The sequence below is a fragment of the Bombus affinis genome, chromosome 2 (genome assembly GCF_024516045.1).
Source record: "Bombus affinis isolate iyBomAffi1 chromosome 2, iyBomAffi1.2, whole genome shotgun sequence".
NCBI classification, from domain to species: Eukaryota; Metazoa; Arthropoda; class Insecta; order Hymenoptera; family Apidae; genus Bombus; species Bombus affinis.
In genome coordinates, this window is record NC_066345.1 from 17,107,112 (window position 1) to 17,133,581 (window position 26,470).

The window sequence follows — 26,470 nt, forward strand, 5'->3', positions numbered from 1 at the left end:
ACATCGCAGTGCGGTAAAACGAGAAGCAACGTGGAACGTGGCAGGACTATTTTTGCGAGGAAAACGAGCTACGCGGGTGAAAGGATGGAACAATGACGAAGAGGAGGGGAACGAGGAGGACGAGGACGAGAACCTGAACGAACACGGGAAACGAGAATCGCCGCGAGACGGACGTCGCCGATAGGCTGGAAAGCGACATATGTCACGATTCCGACGTCGAACGTTTTTGTCCCTCGATTTTGCCTGGTCGGCGCCGCGATCTCTCGAAAGGAAACGAACAGCTAAACGAGCTAAACGAGAACCAAGGAAGAGGTAACGTTTATCGAAAACACTCACTGCATAACGTCGTTCGCGTGGTTGCCCGAAAGGACCTAGAGCCTTTGCTCGTTCGCGACTCGTTCGGTCTTCTTCTGCCCTTCTTGATCTTCGTCTTCTTGCTTCTCGCTATACTACGGCGACTAAACTCGGACGCGAGAACCGAACGCAATCTCGTTCGACGATTCTTTCGCCGAACAGAAACGGACAACGCGTACTTACGGGAAACGTACGAGGCGAATGGCGTTCCAGGTCCTCGAACGTGGTCAGGATTTCCCCTTCCGTGAATCTCTCCCTTCCTTCGTTTCTTTTCTACGTTCGTTCGCCTCCCCTCTCGCGATACCTCGCTCCCGCCCTCGATTAACGCTCTCTCGCGCGTTCTTTTCAACTCCCCACCATCGTTCCGCGCTTGCCGATCTACCACCGATCCTGCGACCGTCGACCGCCGACCGCCTTTCCTGGTCTCTTATACCTATTCTCGTTTCTTTCTAATCTTCCCCAACGAGCCAGCTTACGTCGGAGAAGCGACATGCCGACGAAAAGCTACGATACGGATAACGTAGCTGCCTATCCTACTACGCGTAGTAAGTAACCGCACGTGCAGGTACTTGCACGAAACGATCGTGCCATTGATAACTATCGTCAGCGACGCGACATCGCGAGCGCGATAATTCTGCCAACGAACCGCGTCTCGCGTTGCGCGAAGAAAAGCTTGAAAAAAAAAAAAGAAAGAGCCGTGAGTAGCCGTCTCGAGTTACTTTCATTCACGAGGATCGATCGCGTTCGTACCGCTCGAGTAAAAACATTCACCGCTGCTTCGCGTCGCTCTTTCGTCGCATCCGTCGCCGTTTCGATCTGCCCGTTTTTCTCGTCTATTCCGTTTACCACGAGAGTTTGAACGACCAAGAACTACTACCACTTACGAACGACGTATATCGCGCGTCGTACGTCTGCCCCACCCTCACGATCCTCGGACGCAAGAACGCGTTCTTTCTCGAGTCTGTCGCCGTCGTCATGTCACACGATACCAAAAGGTTTCTCAGAACGCGATGGGTACGACTCTGTCGGACTGTAAACCCTGCACGATGATTCACGATGACGAACTTTGCGTCAAAGATCAACGATTACTGACTGCTTACATACTACGTACGCGTTCTTTTTTCGTTCCCGACTATAGCTATGCTGCCACGCGTCGAACGAATTACGTACAAACAAATAACGGACGAGTAATTAACGAGTAACGAACGAGTAACGAACGAGTAACGATCGAGTAGTGTGCTTTCACGGGTAGCCTGCAGAGAGGAAAGAAGAGAAATGGAAAGAAGAACAACGGGGTTACGAGATCGTGGACAGTAAATAGAAGAGGAGACCTTACGTCATCTCGGATCTTACAATTAGAGCAATATAATCACGGCAACGAGATATATCCCGCAAAAAGAGAAACGAAAAGCACGGATTGTCCTCTGCACCCGAACTTTCCATATCTAAATTCGAAGGTCGTGGCCCCTGTGCACGCGCGCAGAGCATGAGGAAATCGACAAACACGAAAATGGCCAAGGAGCTGGCGCGCGTGCTACGCATGCGTATACGCTGTGAAACCGAGCCCACGAGATTTCGAGTTGGCCGTTTTACGAATCGGCGAACATCGATGAATCGGAAAATGCAATGCGCGTAATCGACACGGCTGCCGATAACGTTTCGTTCTGCCGACGCGCGAGACACGGACAACGCGCGCGATCGAAGAATCGTTTCTATCGGAGTCAATAAACTCTTATCGCTGCAGCGTGAAGAGACCGAGCTCCGGTTCTGGTACAAATCCTATGCCGTACTCGACTCGCCGAGACTCGCGTCGAGGCGTGCGAATTTCTCGCCGATCCACAGACAAAAGAGGAACGTACTACGGTCGCGCCGCGCACGTTGCAAAATTCAAGCGGACGTAGAACTATCGATGGAAAAAAACGTTCGGAGGACGAGCGGTGACGGCAACGGCGGCTCGTGCCTGGACGAATCATCGGCAAACACCAAAGGGCGTTGTGTTCATTTTCACAAAACTGTTAGCATAGGGCCGGCGAAGCGTCACACTGTATTCCATCGTCGGTTCGGCTTTATTTTTGGTTTTGTATCGCCTACGTATACAATACTCGAGGAAACACGAAGCGTGCATCCCATAAGCCGCCGTGTAAATACTCTTGCGAACGGTAAACCTTCGAGCGGGTATATTCACGTCCTATGACCACGCGCGGTTCTTGCGCCTGGGTTACGGCGCAGCAACGCATCGCCAGATGGGACCGCGCGATTTCTCCATTTAACGATCGAACGGCGTAATGTCTGGATGGAACGAAGAACGGTCGTACCGCGCTGTCGTCGTTGGTCGAGCAGATGGAAAAACAGAGAGCGTACTGCTACTAACCTGGAAAGCGGGCCTGTAGGCGAATGCGGCGTCGACGAGCCTGCCTCGTGATCTTGATGATGATGAGCCGTTCCTACCGTGTGATGAGCGTATATCGAGTCCATGTATAGCTGATCGGATACACGATCGCTGGTGTCCTGGCCGAGACCGTGATTGGCTTGAACCGAAGACGGTGGCTGCATAGCGGTCAAGTGAGCGTACGATTGCCTACCGTGCTCGCTCGGGCTGTATCCTCCTCCCTCCGATTGTCCTTGACGATGAGGCGACGATAGTTGTTGATCGTCGTGCGGACTGCGACTGGAACCCGGTGAACTGCCGGTTCGGAGAGTCGGTGAACCTCCGCCGCCGCTACCAGTACCACCGCCACCATTACCCTCCGCGCCACCGCCACCTCCGCCCCCGCCATCCGCACCGCCGTTATTACCGTTACCGGTACCTCCACCACCTCCGCTCGCCCGTATCTGATGTTGGAGATACGCGGCATCCGGTAATACTTCTTCCAAGTGGTGATGATGATGATGATGGTGACCGTGTTGTTGTTGATGGCCGTCGTTCGCACCGACGTCGCCGGCCGAACTGGCCGCACCGGTGGTGCTAAGATTCGGAAACAACATACCAAGGGTAAAATCTCCACGAGCGCCTCTCATGGCAGCGGTAATTCCACTCGTTCTCTCCGTATCCTCGTCCGTCTCTTGATGAGGCACCGATTGCGAGTGCGAGTGCGAGAGCGAATGCGCTTCTTGTTCCTCCAAATGACGATGACTTGCCGAAGAGAGTACCACACTTTGTTGGGTCGCGTCCGATTGTAAGTGCTGCTGCTGCTGCTGCTGTTGGTGATGATGGTGCTGTTGATGGTGGTGGCGCTGAGAGTGGTGGTGGTGATGGTGCTGGTGGTGGTGGTGATCGGTCGCAGTCGGCGAGAGCGACTCGCTACCATAACGATGCATGGTAGAGCGAAGCGCGTGACTGCCGGCCCGATTTTCCTCCGACAACGCGCAGACCTCGCCCGACCGTCCGTTATCCCCACCCTCGGTAACCGATACTTCTCTCGCCCCTAGTTGAACGTACTCCGACCGATGGTGTTGGTGTTGGTGGTGGTGGTGGTGGTGGTCGTGGTCGTAATCGTAGTGGGGGTTGTGGAGGTGGTGGTCCTGCTGCGGCTGTGGCTGCCTACGCTGCTGTTGTTGGTGATGCTGCTGGTAAAGGGGTTGGGAGACCTGTTGCTGTTGTTGCTGCTCCTCCTGTTTCGAGGAATCGCCGCCCCCGTACTCGCCCGAATCCTGATCGCGATAACCCCTTGACAACCGACACACGATAATTCGTTAATATTTCGCGTTTGCCTCGACGCTCGAACGTGCCGTGATCGTTTCGCTCGGCGAGCGAAAACGATGCCGCTTGCTTATATCGCTCGATTTCGTCGCTTCGAGATCAAGGACGGATCGTTGAACGCGATTACTCGACCGACCGTGTAACGTAACGCGTCGAAACGATTCGTCCGATACCTGCGCCCCTATTCGTGGTCGAACGCGCCTATGTTCCCCGACTGCTCACCTTTCTCCTACGTCGGAATCCTGGCTGACGAAGTTGAGCGAGTGCATGCCGTAAACGGCGTCGACGTCGTTTTCCCGTTCCGTCGAGACGAGAATCGTAACCACCGGTTCGGCGTTACTCGCCTCTTCGACCGCGCCATTTTCAATTTCCTGCTGTCCCGCCTCCAGCCCGCCTACCATGTCCCCGCCTTCTTCGGTTCCATGCTTTTCGTAAGGTAACTGTTGGTGGCGTTGCGGTTGCCGTTGTCGTTGCCTTTGCCGTTCTTCCCTCTCCTGGTCGTCCAGTTGTTGCTGTTGTCGAAAAAGTTGCACGGCTACCGATCTCCCGCTCTCGATTCGCATCAGCCTGATCGATTCTTGGTCGTCGTACCCTTCCACGCTACCCCCGACCACTTTTACGCATCTCGCTTTCCTTTCTGTGGCGTAGTCCGTCGCCGTGTCGTCCATGTATTCCGTCAACTCTGTCAACACCAATGCAAAGGATCGGCTAAACCAAACGATCGATCGACCGAGCGAACCACTCGAGGCTCGATTTCTCCGATCGTCCAAAGCATCGTCGATTTCGCAAAATCCTACCAGCATTCACTTTCGATCTTGCGAACCACGTAACAGCATCGCCGCTGCCACGTATCATAGCAATCACGGCACGACGAAAACCGGTCAACCGATACACGATCGATCGATTAGATGGAAAATATGCTGCTCGAGGCGTTTCGATGACACACGCCAACAAACTGTTGCTAACCGCTACGGTACAAAAATAACCATTCGTCGTCGTTATCTGTAGCTCGTTAGCGATCGTGCAAACTCGCTCACATTCTCCTCGTATATATGATTTTACGCGTTTGCGCTTTGCATCGGTCGGTTTATATTTTTCAGCTGGAAAACAGAAAACTAGCCGACGCGCCTGCCCAGGTGCCAATGGAGAAGAGAAAAAGAAAGAAAATCGAACCTCGGTTCTACTATACTACTCTGTACGATAGCCAGCGGGTAGACGAAATATTCTTCGATCTTTTTCTTTCCACTTTCGTCTTCCTTCGTTCTCTCTCGATCGGTTTCACAGGAAACACCGTTTACCGGCTGTCCCTGTACGTACAACCTCGTCTTATCGAGATACATCGTCCTTATCGAGGGCGATACACGTGTACGATCGGAAAAAGCAACGAAGTCGTTTCGACGATCCCTATGGACGCTACGTTCGAACCGGAGGCAAAAGGGGGAAATTCACAGAGGGTTGAAACAGCGATTGGAGGATTGAGAGAAAAGAAGCAAAGAAAAGGGAGATGGGAGGAGAAGACATCCACGGTGGCGGAGGCGGAGAGATACGGTAACGGAAGCATAAAACACAGGCAAATGCAAAGGTACGAATACGAAGGTACGTTTTGAGAGGAAAAGCAAGACAGTCGCGGAAACTTCGTAAACGATCGAAACGTATCTGTGCGCGGTATCTTTGCTCGAAAGCCCTGTGTCGTCGGTTAACATTCAACCGACCTTATTGACGCTAGTTAATCGAATTGGAAAGGTCAGGTTCGCTGGATTATCTGACGTTGCTCCGTTCCACCGCGACTCGCCAATTCTATCGAAAAAGTGCATATATTTTTCGCTAAGAGTTCAAAGACGAAGCGATGTTTGGAATAATGGAATTGACGCGTCGATAACGGAACTCCGTTATTGCGTGTTCGAATCGGCTACGATCGGATCGAATCGAATCGAATCGAGTCTAGTCGTGTCAATGAGAGAGCGTATAGGAGCGCGGAGTTGCGAAGACGCAAAAGTCACGACCCCGATTAATCAATCTGCACGAAGAAAATATACGACGCCGCGCAAACCACCGAGAAACCTCTTTCTCGCTCGCGTTGCGAAACCAAATCGCACCATATCGGTCACGAACCTATCGCTGTCTCATCCCGTTGCCTGCCTCACCTATTCCATTAATTGCTGGTAGAGAGTAGCTGCGTGGAATGAACGTCGCCCTTGTAAAGTAAAGAATCGATCTCTCCGACATTGTTTCCCTCCACCTCGTCCTTTTATCGTTTAGCCAGTGGCTCTGAGCGAGTATTGGCTCGTTACACGCGTACGCGAAAAGACTACGAGAGACCACCCTTTCGTTATACATAGGCGCGTCGTAAATCTTAGCCGAGAGCCGTCGAATATTTCATCGTTCTTTCGCTGCGCGGTTCTTACAATGCTCTCAGCCAAAGAAACGAGGTTAACGTTCCCCATAGAAGTGGTAGCGAGAAAAGAGATTCCGTTGGCCGAGCGGAAGACGTTTTGTACAACGGGGGCAGAGGTTGCTCTTATCTTCTTGGCCCCATAAAAACGTTCACTGTTATCCGCAACGTAGACGAGCAAGACGGCGCACATCGATGCGGTTTACGACGAGATTTTCAGAGATTGAATAGTCCCTTTATCTCGACCTTCTTCATCCTCTCCCCGTTTCTCGTTCCCTCCTTCTCACCCTATCATCTTCGTCCCATCTTCTCTGCTCTTATTTTCCCTTCTTTCCTTCCTTTATCCCTTTCCCATGATCTCGCCGCTTCCTCCGGGAATACACTTTACGATGCGATAAAATAACTTTGTTTCAACTCATCGATCCCTATTTACGAGTAGATATACAATAAGAGGACGATATACGTAAGCATCGATGCGGTACAATCGCTGGAGAACAACAAGACGAACGCGTGGATATATACGGAAACTACGTTGGTAGTCTGCCCTCGAATTAGCTAAGGATAGCGTAGACCTCCCTTCTGAAACCGTGGGTCGACGCGGAATGGATTAGAACAAAGTAGAATAGCGTGGAATGGTCGCGCGTTTCAAGTAGAAGAGCAACGACGGTACGTTCCGCGATAGAACAACAACGCTATTGTACAAAGACGAAACGTTCCTTACGCGGATAGATCTCGAGTCCAGCTTTACGTTCGATGCCAATCGGCCGGTATACGTTTTCGGCGTAACCTATTCGACAGAAAACCGGCCAGGTGCTTCGACTTAACCGAACAGAGAATCTTGCGCTTTAAATTACCGCTTTGTTTACTTTGCCCTTCCGTAACGACGCGGATATCGTTCCAAGTAAAACAGGGACTGAAATACGAAATAGCACGGCACACGACCATTACGAGCAATTACGGGCAATTGCGGGCAATTACGGCATAGGTTTTTGCGAAACGGTAATTCTTTCGATAGACATCTATCGAAGTAGGCAACAGCCCCGATCGAGATATTCTCGATCCGAAGGAGTTTTCCAATTGAACCAGTGGATAGATATCGCATGGAACATGACGAGCTAAGGGGGTGGAGAGAGGGTTAGAGTACATGAATATGTGTAAGTAAGTACATTCACGACAGTGGTAGAGGAACGGAGGCGGTCGGTAACCCTCGTTTATCTCAGCGGTTCTTCGTTTCTGTATCTCGACTGGTGCATCTGTATCTGTCGCTAAAAAATAAGCTTGTAAAATCGTAGATCCGTAGTTGTAAATCTACGATAATTCAGAGTTCCGCTCGTGGGACCAGGAAGAGGGAGGAATGCGACGCGCGATTAGCTTTTGCCATGGTAAAGTTGACGAACGTGTATCCAACGCTGTACCTGGAACGGTGTAAAAAGAAGGCGCGTCCACGCACGACCTACCCGTACCGAGAAGGATCCGTACACGATGCAAGAAAAGAAAAGAAAAAACAGGCGAGGAAGAAAGGAAGGAAAGCAAATATTCCAGCGGACTGCTCGCCCTTCGAAAGAGGAAAGAGAGAATAAAAGAGAAACGTAGCGGTTAGGATCGTTAACGGCGTCTCCAACAAGGAAACAATGCCGACCATCTTTGCAACGAGTTCACAGAAGGGGGAACGACGATAAAACGAATATGAACTTACAAACTACGAACCTACGAACGATACGTGAAAACGAATCGACGATCGACGATCGTCCAAGTATTGGTACGGTATAAGTACAGGCAAGAACCTACGTGTTTCGCGTTTCTCCGCGTCTGACGAATACGCGATCGTAAAAAGAAAACTAGCGCGCATCTATTTGGTTATGTAGAGATATATAGCGTTACGATCGTTGGAAATGGTCGAGTTGCGACCAAGTCGAATCCGTTCGAAGCTAATACGACGCGGCTACGAGAATGCTAGGTGTCGAGTTTCTGTCGTGTTTTTTACCAAAATATGGTCGAACACGGCTCTATCCTCGGTCTCGTATTCGTTTAGCCCCATTAACTTTCCGACCAGCCTATCGGACCAACGTCCCGAAGAGGGAAAAAAACGTTTATGAATCCTGAAAGCTGCCAATTACGGCCGCGTATCTATAAATTAAGAAAATAGACTTTAGCGAGACACGAGAACGCGAGCGCAGCGATCGGCGCGACTTTACTGCTACTGGTCCACGCGACCCCCACGCTCGTGCATCTTGATAAAAAATGACATATTTGTTTCGGAGAAGAGCGTACAACTCGCGACTCTCGGTAAAGTCCACGCGTTACGATAAGAAAAGAGAAGAGAAGAAAAACGAGGATCGCCACATAAATTTCGCATCGATTTCAATTTTTATTTCTTAACATCCCTCGGATCCTTTACGTTCGAACGACGTAGATTCATAGCCGACGTTACGCTTGCCTGTAACGTCGTAAACAACTACACAGGCTGCCCAGAAATTTTCCACGTCCGTTTTTCCATTATTCCATTATTAAATGTTCCATTGTTTCGCACGCCTCTGTACAGGATCAACTATGTCCGCAGTAGCTGTATCGGTCGCATTTGCAGTTTACTCGCTCGTCTACTTTTACCCGAGTTCTTGCGCGACGCTGCTCGTCTTTTAAGAAACACATCAGCAACCGTTGTAAAAGTCGTAATTCCAATTCCAACTCCCGTTCCATATGTCACTTTCTATCGATCGTTAATCATTTGTTCGTTAATATATGTCGACTTCTCTCTGTACCAAATGCTGTTACCCGTATAACCTTTTTTTATGTCAGCGATATACGTTCAAGGTACGGTTGTTTGGACCCGTTGTACCGTATCCTTAATTATGCAAATTGCTACGCTGACCGCTTCGTCTGTTTTGCTAAAAATACTTCGTTTAAATGTATCTTGCACCGACTTGTAGCGTGGAATTGTATTTCTTTAACGTATGTTTATTTGATTTCCGCGCGTGCAAACGTATATCGGGCTATAGTCTATGTTAGTAAACGACGTGATACTGCCATAATACATTTGAATAACTAAACAATAAATTTCAACTTTGTTTTCTATTTTACGCGATATGTTGGCAGCCTCGTTCCATGAACGAAACAAAACTAAACGAGACGAAATTCGATAACGACGTAAATACAGGCATCGGGAATTCTCTTTCGGTAAAAGCTTGCCACCGATGCATCCATCGAGATTTACGCGAGTCCGTTTCTTTCGTGCGGCTCTCGTGATACGTGTCAGCCGTCACGAGCCGCGAAACAACGAAACGCAGACTGCGTGGCGTAACACGAGAAGGGAACCGATCGCGCTATGGGACATGTTCCTACCTCCCCTTGCTCTTTCGTTCCTTTACCCTTGACTAAAGCACGCTCGCCCTACGATTTTTTTCCTCTTACTTTTTTTCCTCCTTCTTCTTCTTCAGCTCCGAACCAAGTGGTTAAGCGCCACTTTTAGCGCATCGACGTAAACGTTAACGTAAGTCGTTATCGATGCGACGGTGGAACGGACACAGTGACGGTCAACCGCACGGAGTTACGTAAGAAAAGTAGACTTCTATTGGAACTTGTTAGCTTATGGTTTTTACATTCTTACGTTGTTACATTTGTTCGGATAAAGCAATGTCGTCCGGAAAGCGAACTGGTTCGTTTCGACTTCGATCGTGACATCGAACGACTACCAGCACGATGAATATTATTATTATCGTCGTTATTAACGAGCTAAACCAGTTGGTTTAAGATTTGATGCGGAGAGAGATAAATTACACGCGTAAACATATACGGGACGAAGAGAAGAAAAAGAGAAAGACGTTACACAGAGGTTTGAAATTCGCGATAAATATAAAAGCTAAAAGTATATTTAACTAAGTCAAGATAAACAACATTTTCAAATTGATACACTATGAATCTTAGTAAGTTGTATATTAACGACTGTTTACCACGTTGATAGCATTCATCCATTCTGTGGCAATATAGTAATTCTGTAGTAATAAATGTGTTATATTTATTCTTTCGTCTTGTTAAATTGCGTAAACAGATTTTGTAAAATTACCGTGTCTTTTCGTAACTCTTATTACATAAACCTCTTTCTGTCCGCCACTAACGAACGCTTTAAGAGATGTTTTAACGATAATAAGGATTACCCAAATAGATAGAATAGCGATAACCATGGTTAACGAGGTAGGCAATTCGATTTAGTCGAAATAGCCCTAAGTGGTGAAATGTTACCGTGTAGAAGAGAGTAATTTTTCAGCAATTTTTGTACTTTACAATTCGCAATCTGTCCACCTGGACATTCGGTAAATCAGCGATCTAGGATCTACATCTACTAGGTTTTCTTCCGTTACTCAATGCCGGAAGATTTAAGATTACTTGCAGCTACGTCGTAATTATGAGAGTCGAGAGGTATAGGATGTGCGCTATGTCTGGCAACGAGTATCGAACGTTGTATTAACTAGTGGATAAAGAAGCAAAATTTTGGAAATTTCGCCACCGTTGAATTCGTTTCCGATAGTTAGTAGTCTTCGTCGACGGGTGTTAAGTTACCGAGTTCGCTCGACGTTATATCTCGATCGTAGAAATATTCGTATTGCGTATAATTTTCGCGTTGAAAACGTCGTCGCGTCTTCTTCATTCGGAAATCGATCGAAGATATCGATAAAAATGTGACGCGGCGCAATATTTTCTTGAAACATATTTGCGAATAAAGTAAAATAAGAACGAGTAATTTCCGCTTGCAAAAGCGCTTTATTTACAAAACTACGTATTTACAGCAAACATTGTGCATAATAAGCGTCGAGATCGACGCGTATCGACCCACTGATCTGCCCGGTTTAAATATGATTTCGTTGGATCGAGTTCACGGCAACGATGGGAGCGAGCATTCGAAGAGAAGATGAAACATATACATTATACGTTACATACATACACGCTCGGGGCGAGTGAGTTATGTATATAGCCGGCGGAGCCACATAGCTAACGAGAGAATGGGAGTTAGCGAGGCAGAAAGAGAGAAAAGGAGGCAGAGCGAGAAGGAAACAAGTGCGTGAAGACGCAGAGGGAGCGCAACGCTAATAAATCAGTCGTCGAAAGGTCGAAGGTCGTCAGCAGTGCTCCACTATATTCACATCGAGACGGTAATGGGGTATTAAGACGGGGGGATTTTCGAGTTAATTTTCTAGCGTTCGCCCGCAGCTGTGAATAAGAAACGGTTGATTAGTTTAGTCTTAGTCGTTTGAAGCAAACGTCGCTCACCGATTTTTCTCAATTACGTGCTCGTCTCAAAGATAAATCGTATCTCGAAATCAGGTTGGCGAATATCGAGGCGACGTCGAGGATCTTATCGCGCCAACGGCTTCCCTCGCGATCTGCGTTTCGAAGGATGGTAACGAGCCGTCAAAATAAACAAATAGTCAGGTTTCGCGGTCTTCTTACTTGGGAGAACGATGAAACTGGGTCCGTACGGGCCAGTTTAGAAAACGGTACTCGTTCCTTTGTTTTTGTAGAAACGGGCAACCTCGTCTGTTTACGGTCAAATCGAAAAATAAGGGTTGAAGTAATGCGTTTTCCAGGATCGTCCATATGCACGTTTACATTTTAGATTTCATGGAAATACGTTCTTCTCCCTTCATATTTGCCAATAGCTTTTAATTGCACGACAATTACGACAATTATACGAACGTAATAAGCAAGAAAAACTGGGACGACCACAAAAAAATGGAAATAGAAATGCAACGATGAGAGCAAGGATAAACAGAACAGGGATGATAATAATAAAAAAAAGATCGGTGTATAACCGACGTCGTAGGTGAACGAATGAAAGTGTGGGGTGGGCGAAAAATTGTTTGCGTAGCAGGCAAACAGGCAGGCAGGCAAAGCACAGGCAAAGCAAGCAAGCAAAGCAGCAGGCAAGGCGGCAGGCAAGCAGGCTAACAGGCAAGCAGGCAAGAGGCGGACGGGTGGGTAGGTTTACGGTATTCGCCGGTCTGCCATCGAGCAGCAGTTTTGACGTCACATCCTGCGCGCGGGCGGACATCCGGTTTCACTGCCGGACTCCTGTCCCCGAGCGATAACAAAATCTACGTTTGTCAAGGAAAAAGAAAGAAACGTAGAGAAGGAGCGAGCGGTCGTTCGATGCCCGGGACGAGACCAGGGGAGAACGAATAGTTCCCGTTACCTTTTTCAGCTTGCCGAGCTTTAAATCGTTTTACCACCACCCGCTATGTGCGAGTTTCTTTCCGCGAAAAGACGAAAGACAAAACGCCTCGTTTCTTGGTCGGTGATGGTCGATTGTTCCCGCGCAAACAATGAATCAACGTTCCAACGATAAACTTGGCGTCGCGTGACGTCGTATCGCGTCTCGTCACATCGCGTCACGCTGCGTCGTTGAATCGCGCAATTCCGACTCGGTAATTAACAAAATTAGTCCTCCAAACGTACGAGCGTGTCGCAGATACGTGCGATGAGAAAAGAAAAGTTGTTACATCGGAAAATCGCGGATCGTCCCAGCTTGGAATCCCACAGGGATTAACCGATGGGCAGAAAACGTCCTTTGTTTTTCCTCGACCCTTCCTCGCTTCCGTGTTCTTACTCCAGCGAGAGACAGAGAGATCTGCAGACTCCCTCTCTCTCTCTCTCTCTCTCTCTCTCTCTCTCTCTCTCTCTCTCTCTCTCTCTCTCTCTCTCTCTCTCTCTCTCTCTCTCTCTCTCTCTCTCTCTCTCTCTCTCTCTCTCTCTCTCTCTCCGACAAAGGGTGTAACGTTTGGGTAACAAAGCCGCGCGCAAACTACGGATACGTGGTCGCGCGTACAGTTTTTCGTCCAGCGAGACGACCGACTAAGCTTTTCGAAAGGACAACCGTAAATATTTGTCACCTTATTATTTTACTGTCCTGTTCCATCGCATTACCATCGGTTTACACGTTACGATCATTCATTTCTCACGTTCCTTTCGAAAATTCGAAAGAGCAAAAATTCTTGACACGCGTTACATCGTGCGTACTTGGCGTCGTGCCACGCTGTCGTTTCCGACGAACTCCTCGCAACGGAGAAAATTTGTTCGACGGAACGAATTTTGGTTTCACGGAAATAACCGCGATGGCTTCTCGAGAGGCGCTTTCATTACGGTTATGGAAATTTTTTCCAAAACCGCGTGACAAGAGTCAACGTCTCCTAGACTTTTTACTACGTTTACAAAATACCAAAGGTACAGGGAGGGGACGCGGCGACGTTGCTCCATGAGTCTCTCCGTGATGAAGCAAGGTTGCGCACTATCAAGGGTTTAACTAGGCGAAGGTTAAGGCAGCCTCACCAACACCGTGATTCGCCATAATCTACAGTCAATTATCTGACTTTTACTGTGTCTGGGGAAGGCTCTGCTTGGGAAAAACAGTGTGATTCGCGGAAAACGCGTGGTCATCCGACAATCTGTTGGCGTAAGAGTGCCGATTTCGATAATTTTACCGCAGCTACGAACTAGTAGTTGAAATCGTTCGAACCGCGAGTAACAGATGGCATTAGTTCGTCGAGTACTTTGGTATCGCGACATTCGCCTCTGGAAAAGGTTTACGAATGACGGTTCACGGATATCCAGTTGGCGGATTTCCGATGGGCCCGTTCTATCGTTCACATTCCTACAACGAATCGTATCGTTGAGAGATACCGATCGTAGAAATCGTAGAACGAACGAAGAATCAGGAAGGGCGAAAATATACGACAGTTCGTGGAAGAAAAAGAAAAGAGAGAAGTAAGAGGAAACAAACTCGTGGAATTAGGACGAGCCGCTTTCGGTTGGAGGGTTGGCAAGTTTGAACGTATGAAACCGATGAACCGATCTCGCGTCTGGTACGCGTAGATAACCGGCCGTACAACACGATGGGGGCGTTTTCGGGGCGGTGTTCGCGTTCCTAAGGGACTCGCGGCTCGGTGCGCGTTTTCCCTGCGGGAAAACCTGAGACGACAACATACCGAACCCGTTCTCCGCTCGTTCGAAAACGATTCCTACTCGCACGGCGTTCGACTCGTCCGGCGTCCTCGCGATAACACCCGCATCCACGTACGGCACGAAACGGCAAACCTGCCAACCATACGAAACGCCACTCGCTCGTTCCAACTTTGACCCCAACTTTCTGTTTCCGTTGTTCGCTTCGTACGTGGGAAAATAACCTCTTTTTCTCTCTCATCGCTGATCGTCCCATCGTCGTTTCGACGATCGGGCAAACGGTCGCGACGACCATCACGACGATCGCAACGAATACGGCGATTTCGTCTCTCGATTACGAACAAACATGTTCGCCTACGCTCCGTGAGGATTGTTCAGCTGCCTCTTTCAACGTGACAATAAAAGAACCGCGTTTGCAAAGGACTCGTGTGCGAGGCACACCCCTATAAACGTGCTCGCAGGTGGCCACACCGTGTTCTCGACGGAGGAACGTGTTGTGTACGTGCCTCGACGGTTTCTCTCTTCCGCACTCTCTTACGATCCGCTAGAATTGCCCGATCGAGCAAAAACATTTCGCAGAGCTAACGAAAGCGTCGGCCGAACAGCTTGGCGCCAAACGAGAGGAAGAAGAGGAAGAGGAAGAAGAAGAAGAAAAAGAAGGAGAGAAGGAAGGAATGTTAAAGGAGCAAGAGAAAGAAAAGAATGCCAACAATGTCGCGGTTTATCTGCGCGTCCTTGGCTAATCTCTGTCCATGAAAGATTACCCTATCACCGGGAATTGTGCTGTGTCTCCGACGCTCGATATACGTAAGCGTTTCTATCACCTCCATCGTCTCTATCGCTTCTATCGTTTCTATCGTTTCGATGTTCTCCCTCCTGCACTCCAAAAGTATACTCCACCCCTTATCCGTAAAAGCTTTCTTCCGCCTCCCATTCTCTTTCTCAAACGTTCGACGAATCCTTCTCGGATCGCAGCCGATCGACTCGACAAATCTGTTCCACTCGCCAGTTAGAAGATTAAAAGCCGGTACCGAATATCGATGTATCGCGATGGGCACGCGCTCGCGCTCGCGGACAGTTCGATAACGCGATCGGTGGCCGTACGACGAAATATTTCTAGGTTCTCGATCGACGTTCTCTCTGTCGACGTTCGCGCTCGCGACCAATAACGAGGCTGAAACACGTGCGAAAGTGTAGTTTTAGATGCGCAATGTTAAAAGAATAGTGTGGGGACGGAGAAGGTTTAACGAAGAAGCGAGACGAAGCTCGGAAGAGCGAAACGGTCATGGACGTTTATCTTGCAACGAATAGAACGTATTTCTAACGCGTGACTAGGAATTGGCAAAAATTCGAACGCAAACACGATACGTTACGCTATTCGTTTTTCGAGTCAGGCGTACGGCGTAAGTACGGTACGCGGGAAGGAGAGTCGCGGGAAAGTACGAGGAGTGGCAACCGTGGTGACGGTGACGGTGGCAATGCTGGTGGTGTGGTGTGGTGGTGGTGGTGGCAGCAATCGTGGTGATGACGATGACGATGGCCGTCATGGTGGCAGCGGCAGCGGAAAGTAAACGCGGACCAAGACCAACGAGGGAGGAGGAAACGAGGCTAAGCAGGACGATGCGCGTTACGTTGGGTCATGCTGCGAAGCGTTATCGCAGACCGGCGGTCGGCCGATACCTTATCTGGAGTAGTTGCACACCGACAGTGGCTCCCAACTTACTCGAATCGCGATTCCACTCATTTTTTTCTTTTTTTCATTTTTACTTCTTGTCATAGAGCAAAGCGAAAAATGGTTCGCTGCATCGAATTGATGCATTCGATCGAAATTATCGTCGCGACGATACGAAACGAAACCAAGGAGGGCGAGAAGAAAGTAGACCGGAGAGACAGAGCAGAGTCTGCAATTAAAAACGAGAGAAACATTCGACGTAGACAGCTAACGACGTAGACTAACGCGAAAAGGACGTTCGCAAAGCAAACGCTCTTTATCTAAATATTGATTCGCGATGATCACGTACCGTTCAACCGATTCGAAACCCGATCACGGATTTGGATCTGGACTAGACAAAATTAGAGAGAGTGGGCGGACCGATACAACGATGCCAAACGTTTCTTCATTGAAGAACAGTGTACCGTGAGATAACTCGTAGGTATGTCGTAGCTAATACACATGCTGCTCGATGGAACAACCATTATTCCACCTAGCACGCAGTCGAGATAGAAGACATCGCGCGCGTCGGATATCGCGTCGCATCGAAATTAGCGGACTCGAAAGTTTATTTCGTTTTATCTTTATTTATTTGTTTGAACTGGAAGTAAAGTGTACCCTTTGGCGTAGAAAATAGTAAAAGTAAGAGGAGTGTTAACGTTAACATATGGATATACATATATAAGTTAAAGATGTAGATAGAAGCATGAAATAAATTAAAACGAACATTTTAAGGAGACTAAGGTTTGTACGAACAGACGTATGCTGCAACGAGAAGACTTGACGCGATTTAGCACGCGATGGAAACGATTAACGTAAGCATAAGTTGCGTCATGTTGATTAGTATGAAACAAATTATTGTTTCTAAGACGCCTCGAGGGAACAAAATCAGATGCTACTCCGATATCCGGAATGTCTTTTGGTTTACGATCGATCGATCGATCGTTACAGTCTTCCGCGTGGACACCGATTTTCCACGTTCTTTTAATTTTTTACGACAACCTCGAACAGAGGAAGACGAACACGCTCGCTCGTTTTTCCGTCTTATCGTTAGAGGAAAAACTGTATTTCCGATTTGCAAATATATAGTATCAAAGTCTATTACGAAGGATGACGTCGCCGGCGACGGATATTAAAGTAAATAAAACGTATGTCCGTCTTTTAGCCTGCTAGCCTTCTAATGTTTCGGCCTTCGTAATCGTTGCAAGCATACGTATATACGCGCGTTAGTTTATTCTTTCGACTAATGGCAGTCCAAGTAACCTTGAACACGCTATGTATGCACGTAAAAATCAGCTCGCGAACGTAACGGTACGCTTGGTGAAAAATACGCGATGGAAAATAAACGAGCGAATCTATTTAAATTGGACTGTTCGATACCGATGGAAGCGGCGAATAGCGAATAAGCAGTAAACGTAAGTAAGTAAGTAAGTATATATACGTATACGTAGCGAGTTTAAGCGAGCAACTCCAGCAACGTAGCTCGGAATATTTCGCGATCGTTCGCGAGTTACGATTTCTAACCGAGCGAACCGTTTCGAGAAACTCGAAAACAATAGGCAACCAAACGGATCGTAAATAACACGGTATGCGGTATGCGCTAGCTATAGGATACGTGGTATGGGGTATAGGGTACGCGGTGTATGGGATATGTAATCGCTACTTGGCCGACTCTTGAATGGGAGAAGAGGAAGGTTGTGTTTAACGACAACGAACCTTGATACGAGATCGATCTAATCGCGATACCAGAACGAAAACTCGTCACACCAAATCTATATGTCTATCCGTCTATCTCGTGCGTCTATCAAATTTCTGACGGTCCCTGCATACAAAACTGAGCGAAATAATCGCGCCAGGTTATATCGAATGGAATAAGAAACGAATCGTAAGATTCGAAGAGACGCTCCTCCACCGAATCTTGTTATCGTTTTTGCGTATTACGCAATTCGCGCCATGTTGTTGCATCGACAACTGTATCGTCTTTATGCAGCGTCCTCTCGCGTATTCGCCAAATTATAACCACCTATCGTTGAAAGCTGAGAACTAAAAACGGATACCGACGTGTCGATCGAAACAACGAAAATCCAAGAAACGAGATCCGTGCACCGAACTCGATACTTCGATTCGTTTCAAAGGACCGCTCCGCCGTTTTCGAAGGGCTACTACGAGCGATTTGATCGAACAACGGGTGGAATTAAGGCGGAGCGAGCCGAGAGAAAGGAATTCTTTTCAACCGCGTTAGCGACTAACCATTCGCAGCGTTTCATCGTAGCGGCCATTTTCGAACATCCATGATACAGCGCATCCTCCTCCTTTTTCTCCTCCTCTTTCTTCTCTCGTCGTTACCTGTTGCGTGCCGATATCGGCTAAACAGATAATCTACGAATAATCTACGAATAACGTATCGGTTATCGAGATATCGCGACACGCGGTAGTCCCTTCTAAACTGATTCTTTCCACGGATCGTTTATCGAGCACGAAGGGCTATTGGAATTTTTTGTCGAATTTATGAAAACGCCTGCATATACGAGCAAACTGTACGGCAACGAATTGATTTAACGGGTAACTTTCAACGCTAGTACGCTAATATCGCGCTATTGTTGCGTACATTGACCCATGACGACACAACACGTCCATCGTATGGTAAAAAAACTTTGATAACAGGATTGGACTTGGACCCTGTAAAATAACATTGGAACTTCGCGTTCACAGCTTTTACGCTCGAAAAATTCCATCTCTCGACGACGATCCTTGTCTTTACCAACCAATTTCAATTGCTACTGCGACTTTAATACGATGTTTGCCACGTATCTCGGATCTCGTATCTCTGAACGTCGTATGGAATCCGTCCAAGAGCCGACGTCGATTAAAAATAGAAAAAGTTTGCTGGAAAACCCCGTTTCCATAAAAACGAAAGGAAAATAAAAAATTTGCCGATATTCAGACCGGCTTTAAAAACATGGTCGAACGTGCAAATAATACGCGTTACGAACTTAACCGTACCTCGTTCCCTTTTTCTTCCTACTTTACTCGGGTTCGTTCGACCTGAATGATTATACCTAAATACATTGGACAAATTTTCAAAATTCCACGAAAAGATCTTGGTAGGGTTACGTCGTCTTGTTTAGGATATACGATATCGGTATATCTGATACGCGGTTCGTCGAGTGTCAATTGCCGAACTATATCGAAAATATTTCGAAATTTGTAGCGGGGAAAAAAAAGAAAAACAAGAGAATAGCACGAACGAGGAATAGTTCCGGCGTCCTGGCGTCGCATCGCGTCGTATCGAATCTATGGCCGTTCACGAAAATCTCGTAGGCCGATTCGCAAACGCAAACGCAACGACGACAGTTATTAACGCGTACATCGCGTTATCGTCACCAGTAATAGAATTATCACTCTGATATCCAACGTATATACATCCCCCACGATCGGCCCCAGGTTTCCAGTGACTCGCGGACCACCGCGGCCCGTTGTTAACCGATTCTTTCCGACGCTCTCGAAACTCGTGCAGTCTCGCTTTGTTCTTTTCTTTTTTTTTTCGTTTTCCTCTCCATTCTCATTTTGTCACCTTCTCTCCAAAACTATTCTCTAAACATTCCTTCGTTCTATTCGATCAACGGACCGCGAATCGTTTCCAATCGCTCGCTAACCGTTAGTGTCTGCCGACCCGCTAAATCGATCAAACGCAGATCGCGAAATCACCGAATCAGTACGCTCACCGTATTCGTCGATGTGTCGTCGATGTTTCGCCATTTCTTCACGAATTTCATCATCGGATTTCCTACTCTTCATCCCTCTCCCGTTTCTTGATGTCGGTACCGCGCGAAGCCAAACTCCTCCGTTGGACGAATCTTCGGTCGGATCGTTCTCGAAACTTCGACAACTTTTCGAAGTTCGAATCTCGAATCGAACGTCCCTTCGCGCGTTACTTTTTTCGTGTCACACTTGTATACTCGTAATACTACAGTCGAGGTTAGAAACTCGTTGGCTATCACGATTGCTTGTACTTTCACAGAACAAGTGACATAAACGGGAATTTACAACACAGCCAACACTTGTTTAACCGCTGCAAATCCCAACGATATACAAATTATCTTATTACTCGCAATCCCTTCAAAGGTTCCTTCAAATTTCACCGTTTGCCGATTAGGATCGTGTACGCGTTGACCACTGTTCTAAGATCGGTAGCGAGGCTGGTGTGCATTATGTACACAGAGGAGACCAGTGAGCAGAGTGGAGCTAACAAGGAGGGCACTCGACGAAAAGAACGACAGAGCGAGAAAGCAAAAGAGCGAAAGAACCGATAGAGTGAGAATGAGAGCATGCATAACGGAGTATGTATGCATGTGCATATACGTGTGTGTGCATATGTGCGCGCGTATGTGTGTGTGAAAGAGAGAAAGAGAGAGAGAGAGAGAGAGAGAGAGAGAGAGAGAGAGAGAGAGAGAGAGAGAGAGAGAGAAATAGAACTCTGTGGATGATCGAATCAAATCGGATAGAGTTAAATCGATTCAGCCTAATGGTGTTCGATCCAATCGGATTGGATCGTATCGAGTTGGATCTAATCGAATCGAGTCTTGATCGACTTGAGTCGAATCGGATTGCGCGTGTCAGCCAAGCACGAACCCGAATGCGTTGCACTTCAATTTCGGAGGAAACGAGACGACCAAGGTGAACAAATTTTCGAAAAGAACAAGAAAGCTGACGGCAAATACCTCGGAAGGACTGTTTTGGCCTAACGTTAGCTGACCGGGGAAGTTTCGATTCCCCTGCGATCGACAACTTATTCGCATTCTACGGTGGGGATATCGCGAATGGCACCAAGGAAAATTGCACACCATCAATTCGATCGCATCGTCGTTGATCGATTTGGATCGACGCTGTTCGTATACGCGCCTCGTGCACGTTCGCGTTCCATGACACACGTCGATCCTCGCGAAAAGCGCATGCGCCGCTTCCTTTCTTTTCCAACGTGTTTTTCTTATCAATCGTACGCGTATATACGTACATATATGCAAACGTATACCAATAAACATATATAGTCGCTGCTTCTCCTCCATTACCTCGCCCCTTCGTCAACTCCTCGTTCTCCTTATCATTATCCCTGCCAGTTTCCCTCCTACTCTCTTACCCTCTTTTTTTCCTTCCCCTTCTTCTCCTTCTCTCGATCCACGATACCTCCACCCCATCCATCTACCTCTGTGCCTTTGTGTGTCTAATTAATTTACGCTGTTGCCCTTCCAACCTCAATTATTAATCTCGCCGTGCTACAAATAATACGCAGCAATCGAATTAATATTCCTCGAATGCCCTTCGACTAATATTTCAATGAAATATTTAGACGAGTTGGACGTCTAACCAACGCACATGAGTACGTACCTTAAGCGCACCGACAACGTTGCTCGGAAATTTTTCCCCAGTCCATATTCCCGTTTTCCATTCCTAATCCGATTCAGTTCGTATCCAATTTTCATTTATTACGTATATATAAAAGCAAACACTTTTCCTTCTGCAAATACAATGATGATGTGTACAGAATACAAAATAGTCGACGTCGGTTATTCATTGACATAAATTTTCCCTTCGATATGGATCTTTTCAGTGACTCATGGAACTTATTTTTTCCTTGAACCCAGACTAGGCGCTTCACACAAATAAATTACCAATTATAGCCTATAGCCATGAAAATCTTTTCAACGAGCTTTTCAAATTTTTCCAAAATAACAACAACCGATCGATGATAATAATACGAATGACTATGTAAGTTTGCATATATATAAAATATGTATATAAATACTGAATATATATAGAAAAAGAATCTCGACCTTCTTATGACCTTCTTTCGGTGTTTGTTGTTTGTAAAGATGATTCATGTTGTCCCATGACTTCTTATAATCTGTACTTTCATGAGTTTTATGATATTCCATTACCTTCCGTGAAATATGTGTTGTTCAGATTGTTTCTGCCAGTTTCTGTTGATCGTACTCTTTGATCGAGTAAATCGATCGCTTTGCTCGGTCACGATCCGGTAACGCGTTACCGGAAGCTATGCACGTATACCGAAACTCAAGGACAATCATGTTCATTCATTTGTCTTCGGCAAGATCAATCATATGGATCAATGGATACTAATCCAATTCATCCTTCCTATACATATAATACGCGACAACCAGAAAATATAAATTCAGATAGTGATGCACTTTTAGCGAATAATACACGATATTTCATAGTTAATAAAAAAATTCGCTGAACGAAAAAATGAAAGTTACGTATGCACTTGGTTTTGTCGTGCTCTTAAACTCCATACCGCGCTGTACACAGCTAAGCTCGTGTTGCCAGCCTCTCTTAACTTTTCTGCTGATCGCTTATTGTATTCGTCGAGAAACAATCAACATCTCCACGCAAGCTTAACTCCATTTATACAAACCAGTTTGCGACACGAATAAATAGGCTAAGACGATTCGCAACAGCGGAAATTCATTGTTATTCTTAAGTTTAGCCTATATTTTTTTCTTAAGCTAGTGTGCTAATATATGCACACTATACTATATATATATATATATATATATATACACATGCGCGCGTATACTTATGCTATTACTCAGATAAATATAAATCTTTAGCGCAAGAAAATCTTGATCGGTTATCGCGAGAATGTACGTTTCATCGACAATTCTACGTCCAAGTCTCGATAAACGATACGTTATATGACAATTTCATTTCAAATCTTAGCGTATTCTTAATCAATGTATCCGCTCATACATGTTTCTTCTTTTCTCCCTCTCTCTCTCTCTCTCTCTCTCTCTCTCTCTCTCTCTCTCTCTCTCTCTCTCTCTCATTATTCTATTTGCTTCTCCCAAACTGTCGAGTAAACGAGCAAAATAATACGGTTACCGTTTTACGGTTATATTTTTTGTTCAATATGAGAACAACTCGTGTTATTAGCTTAAAATAAAGATGGGCGATTAGAGAGTCAAAGGTCAACATCGTTAAACGATATGAGTGTGCGCTGCTTTATTTTTCCAAACGTATTTGCATCAGTATACGTAAGCACGGCAAAGCAAGAACAAAGTGTATCGTAACCAATTGATAATACTGCTCGGTATTTAAGTCGATATTTCTACGGAGCTCGTGTTCCACAACGATGCTTGTATACTATTTATTCTTTTGCTTTAGTTTACGTTGTACTTACACGCTCTCTACCGGTATGGATAGAATTATTGAATCAAAGAAAACTGAATAACGAGTCGATAAATTGTAATACATACACGTATATCTGAGCGTAGAATTTACTCCAGATATAAAGATTTTTCCTCGAATAAGGGTTCTATAAATTACAATAAATAACATATTAAAAATAGTTTCTTCCCGTAACGTAAAATTTATTATACTTTTATATAATTCTGTTCAAAGAAATTTTTTGTTCAATACACCTTTTTCTACTATGAACGATTATATCTTTCTATGGCCTCTGAATTAATCCTGTTGCGTACGCGTATAACAGAATACATGTGTATTTCCGAAAATAAAAAATGCTGACGGTACCGTTCACGTTATTGTACAAGCGCGCTTTTTTATATTCGGAGAACAGACATGATCGCGATGAGATCGCCACATATTTTACGTCTTTTGTCGAATATCATTTATCTCAGAAAATTTACAAGCCACGATTGTCGGTCGACGAACGATTGAAGACGTTGATCGACCACGACCAATCATGTATAAAGGGAATAATGAAGATAGCATGCCTTAAAGTGAAGAAACATACACAATTAGGAAAACCTGTTGATACGGTGTTTCTTTAATAAAAAATAAACAAACAAAAACGATCTTATATAAACACGATGCAGCGCAGATGAGGTAATCAACAAATAGAAGGGAATCAGGTTGGATATTCATCAATCGTCGATATTAGTTACAAGTTTCTTTTGAGTAGTATCCTCAAAAGCTGTGGTACTCCATTGTTTTCCTTCTTGACATTTAACTAGATTATGTACGCGATTCGCACTCCTCTACGTGCTACTCTTAACCAATTATCAATCCACAACCCAGTCTAAATTGCGGTTTACTATGATTTATCATACCACTTAACGCAAATGTAAATGGTAATGGTTGTAATTTTTTCTCCAAAACAGCACCCACTGTCCAATTCGTATCTATAGTTCCTATAACATAATAAATATAATGAATATAATAAAAAATACGCTTCAAAAACGAACGTACAAGCAAACGAATGAAAAAAGGAATGTAGGAACAAAATAATATAAGAATATAAACGAATTAATGATAGAATAAACAATCTAGAACTAGCAGCTACATGCTCTATCATACCTCTAAATATTAAATCAGCTTTGGGTAAATCGACTTGGTAAGCAATAGCTCCGGTAGATTCTTGTATTCGGCAATTAATTTCCAATTCTACACCAACTTGCAGCTGCTGACTAGCTTTTTGATGGAAACACAAATGACACCCAGATAAACCTATTGAAAAACGATTTTGTTATTAGTTATGAATTATTTCACAATCATAGGGCAGACGACCATATTATGATTATTGGGTTCATCAGGAGTATCGCCTTTAACACACCTAAACTACCACTAATTGTAGAGTCTCCGTTCGTATACCTTCCAGCGGCTGAGAGAACAGCTACTTGACCTCCTGGTACAGCAGGGCCTCGTTGACAAGCGATTTCTCCACCCAACGCGACAGATGAAGTTATGCTTTGAAGATAATGCATTACGAAAACGCCTAAAAAAACAATTCGTTCCATACCATAATCGTTTCTAAAATGATATATAATCGATCTTTACCTCGCGCGCTTACCAGAACCATTAAGTATATCCGGATTACCCAAAGTCAAAGAGACTGTATACGCGTCACCGCGATAATCCGTTGTCATTTGAACAGCAGTAAATTTACTTTTGTGCACTTGAGTAGCTAATTTTCCTCTTAACCTTTCACCAAACTGATGAATAATATTAGCATTAAGATTCCCAGTTGGATCGATATCACCCAGTAACACTGGATAAGCTTCCGAAGGTACTGGTTGCTGAGTACCGACATAGGTTGCACCAAACCTGAACATATTCGACCATTAGTAACAGTTGTTGATCATCTGTTTCCAAATAGTACCCAACTTTATTCATAATTTCAACCACACCTATATCCAGATTGTGCAATGGAACTCATGCTTATCGTATGTGATATTTGGAAATGATTACTAAGACCTTTATTAAACATCAGCTTCGCACCCTCAAAGTTTGCGGGAAATACATCTACGATTAAATTAATATTTTAATACATGTATATACAATTGTTTCCGTAACAATAATGTGAAAATAAGACTAAGAATAATAATAAAAAAAAAATAATAATCAAAAGAAAAAAGATTAATACATCGATTACGTGAAAATGGATTGAATAGATACAGGGATAACTTACCTTTACATTTCTTATGAAGATCCTCGATTGTACCAGGATTTTTCAAACCATCGGAAAATTTGTTAGACGACTGCAGTGACTCGGAAGAATCTGGTTTTTCTAAATTTGGTAGTAAACCTGAGGTTGGAGGTGGCGGCGAAGGTGGAGGAGGTACAGAGGCTGCCAGTACGTTTCCCATTTTTCTCGATTTTATGCCTAAGAATTTCAATAATTTTGTCTTTTTCTCTGTACAATGCTCTAATGTTTCATTCGGTATCAATTCTTGCGCAAAAACGTTAAATATTTACTATATATACACAAAAATCGTTAATGAAAAATCTGCCGATTAAAGGAAACAGCGTGCTTCTACCTAAGCCGCCATTTGTAAAAGGCAGCCACTACTGCTCAGAGCATGGAAATTCTCTTTTCCTCGAAATATCCCTATTAAAACATGATATATATTATAAGTAAATACTCATCAGGCGACCGAATAACTTTCAAATGGAAGTACCCGTCACGCGTACTGTTTCCTTATTCTGATTGGTTGTACGTTGCAATTATCAATATATATATATTTATTTCTTCTCCAATCTAAATGTAAAACATGAACACATTCAAAACAATTTAACATAATTTTGTTTATCTATAAAATAATATTCATAATCCTTGCTACATATAAAAACAAACTTTTTGTCTACTTATGTAATTCATATTTCTTTACCTTTCCCCGCTTGTAGATCAAAGTAGGTCGTCCTAGTTACAATCTCTAGGGAAGCTACCTCATGTTGGTAATGCTATGTACTCCACTGTTGGAAAGCGGATTTCAGTTTGCGAAAGCGGTTCTATCGAAGATAAATGCTAGGATTAGGCGATTCCAGCGCCTCTCTTCAAAATCAACGCAGAATTCCATTTATATATATATAAACAAATAAATTTGTA

General features: G+C 45.3%; 2 protein-coding genes across 9 annotated transcripts in view; both read right to left on the reverse strand.

Moving 5' to 3' along the window:
• The window catches only part of LOC126928780 (box A-binding factor-like), a 32,739-nt gene extending 11,425 nt beyond the window's left edge, over positions 1–21,314 (reverse strand). The window contains exons 1-3 of one of the 7 annotated variants that reach the window (XM_050744538.1): positions 21,242–21,314; positions 4,277–4,736; positions 2,726–4,021 (exon numbers count right to left, since the gene is read on the reverse strand). In XM_050744538.1, the coding sequence (XP_050600495.1) occupies positions 2,726–4,021; positions 4,277–4,736; positions 21,242–21,299 (1,814 nt within the window). In that variant the 5' untranslated portion in view covers positions 21,300–21,314. Of the gene's footprint in view, positions 1–2,725; positions 4,022–4,276; positions 4,737–4,851; positions 5,157–6,198; positions 9,835–9,854; positions 11,635–19,829; positions 20,779–21,241 lie in introns of those variants that run through there. The other 6 variants (XM_050744536.1, XM_050744539.1, XM_050744533.1 and 3 more) reach the window with 6 other exon arrangements.
• Positions 21,315–23,882: 2,568 nt separating this feature from the next.
• LOC126928818 (mitochondrial import receptor subunit TOM40 homolog 1) lies at positions 23,883–25,933 on the reverse strand. 2 transcript variants are annotated; one of them, XM_050744659.1, is made up of 7 exons: positions 25,840–25,933; positions 25,553–25,747; positions 25,272–25,386; positions 24,935–25,188; positions 24,698–24,859; positions 24,442–24,591; positions 23,883–24,275 (listed from the first exon to the last, which is right to left on the reverse strand). In XM_050744659.1, exons 2-7 carry the CDS (start codon positions 25,728–25,730, stop codon positions 24,136–24,138), a joined length of 999 nt encoding a protein of 332 aa, XP_050600616.1. In that variant the 5' UTR covers positions 25,731–25,747; positions 25,840–25,933; the 3' UTR covers positions 23,883–24,135. The 2 variants fall into 2 exon arrangements, with proteins under 2 accessions (XP_050600616.1, XP_050600617.1); XM_050744660.1 differs by having other exon boundaries at positions 25,902–25,919.
• Between the last annotated feature and the right edge of the window lie 537 nt (positions 25,934–26,470).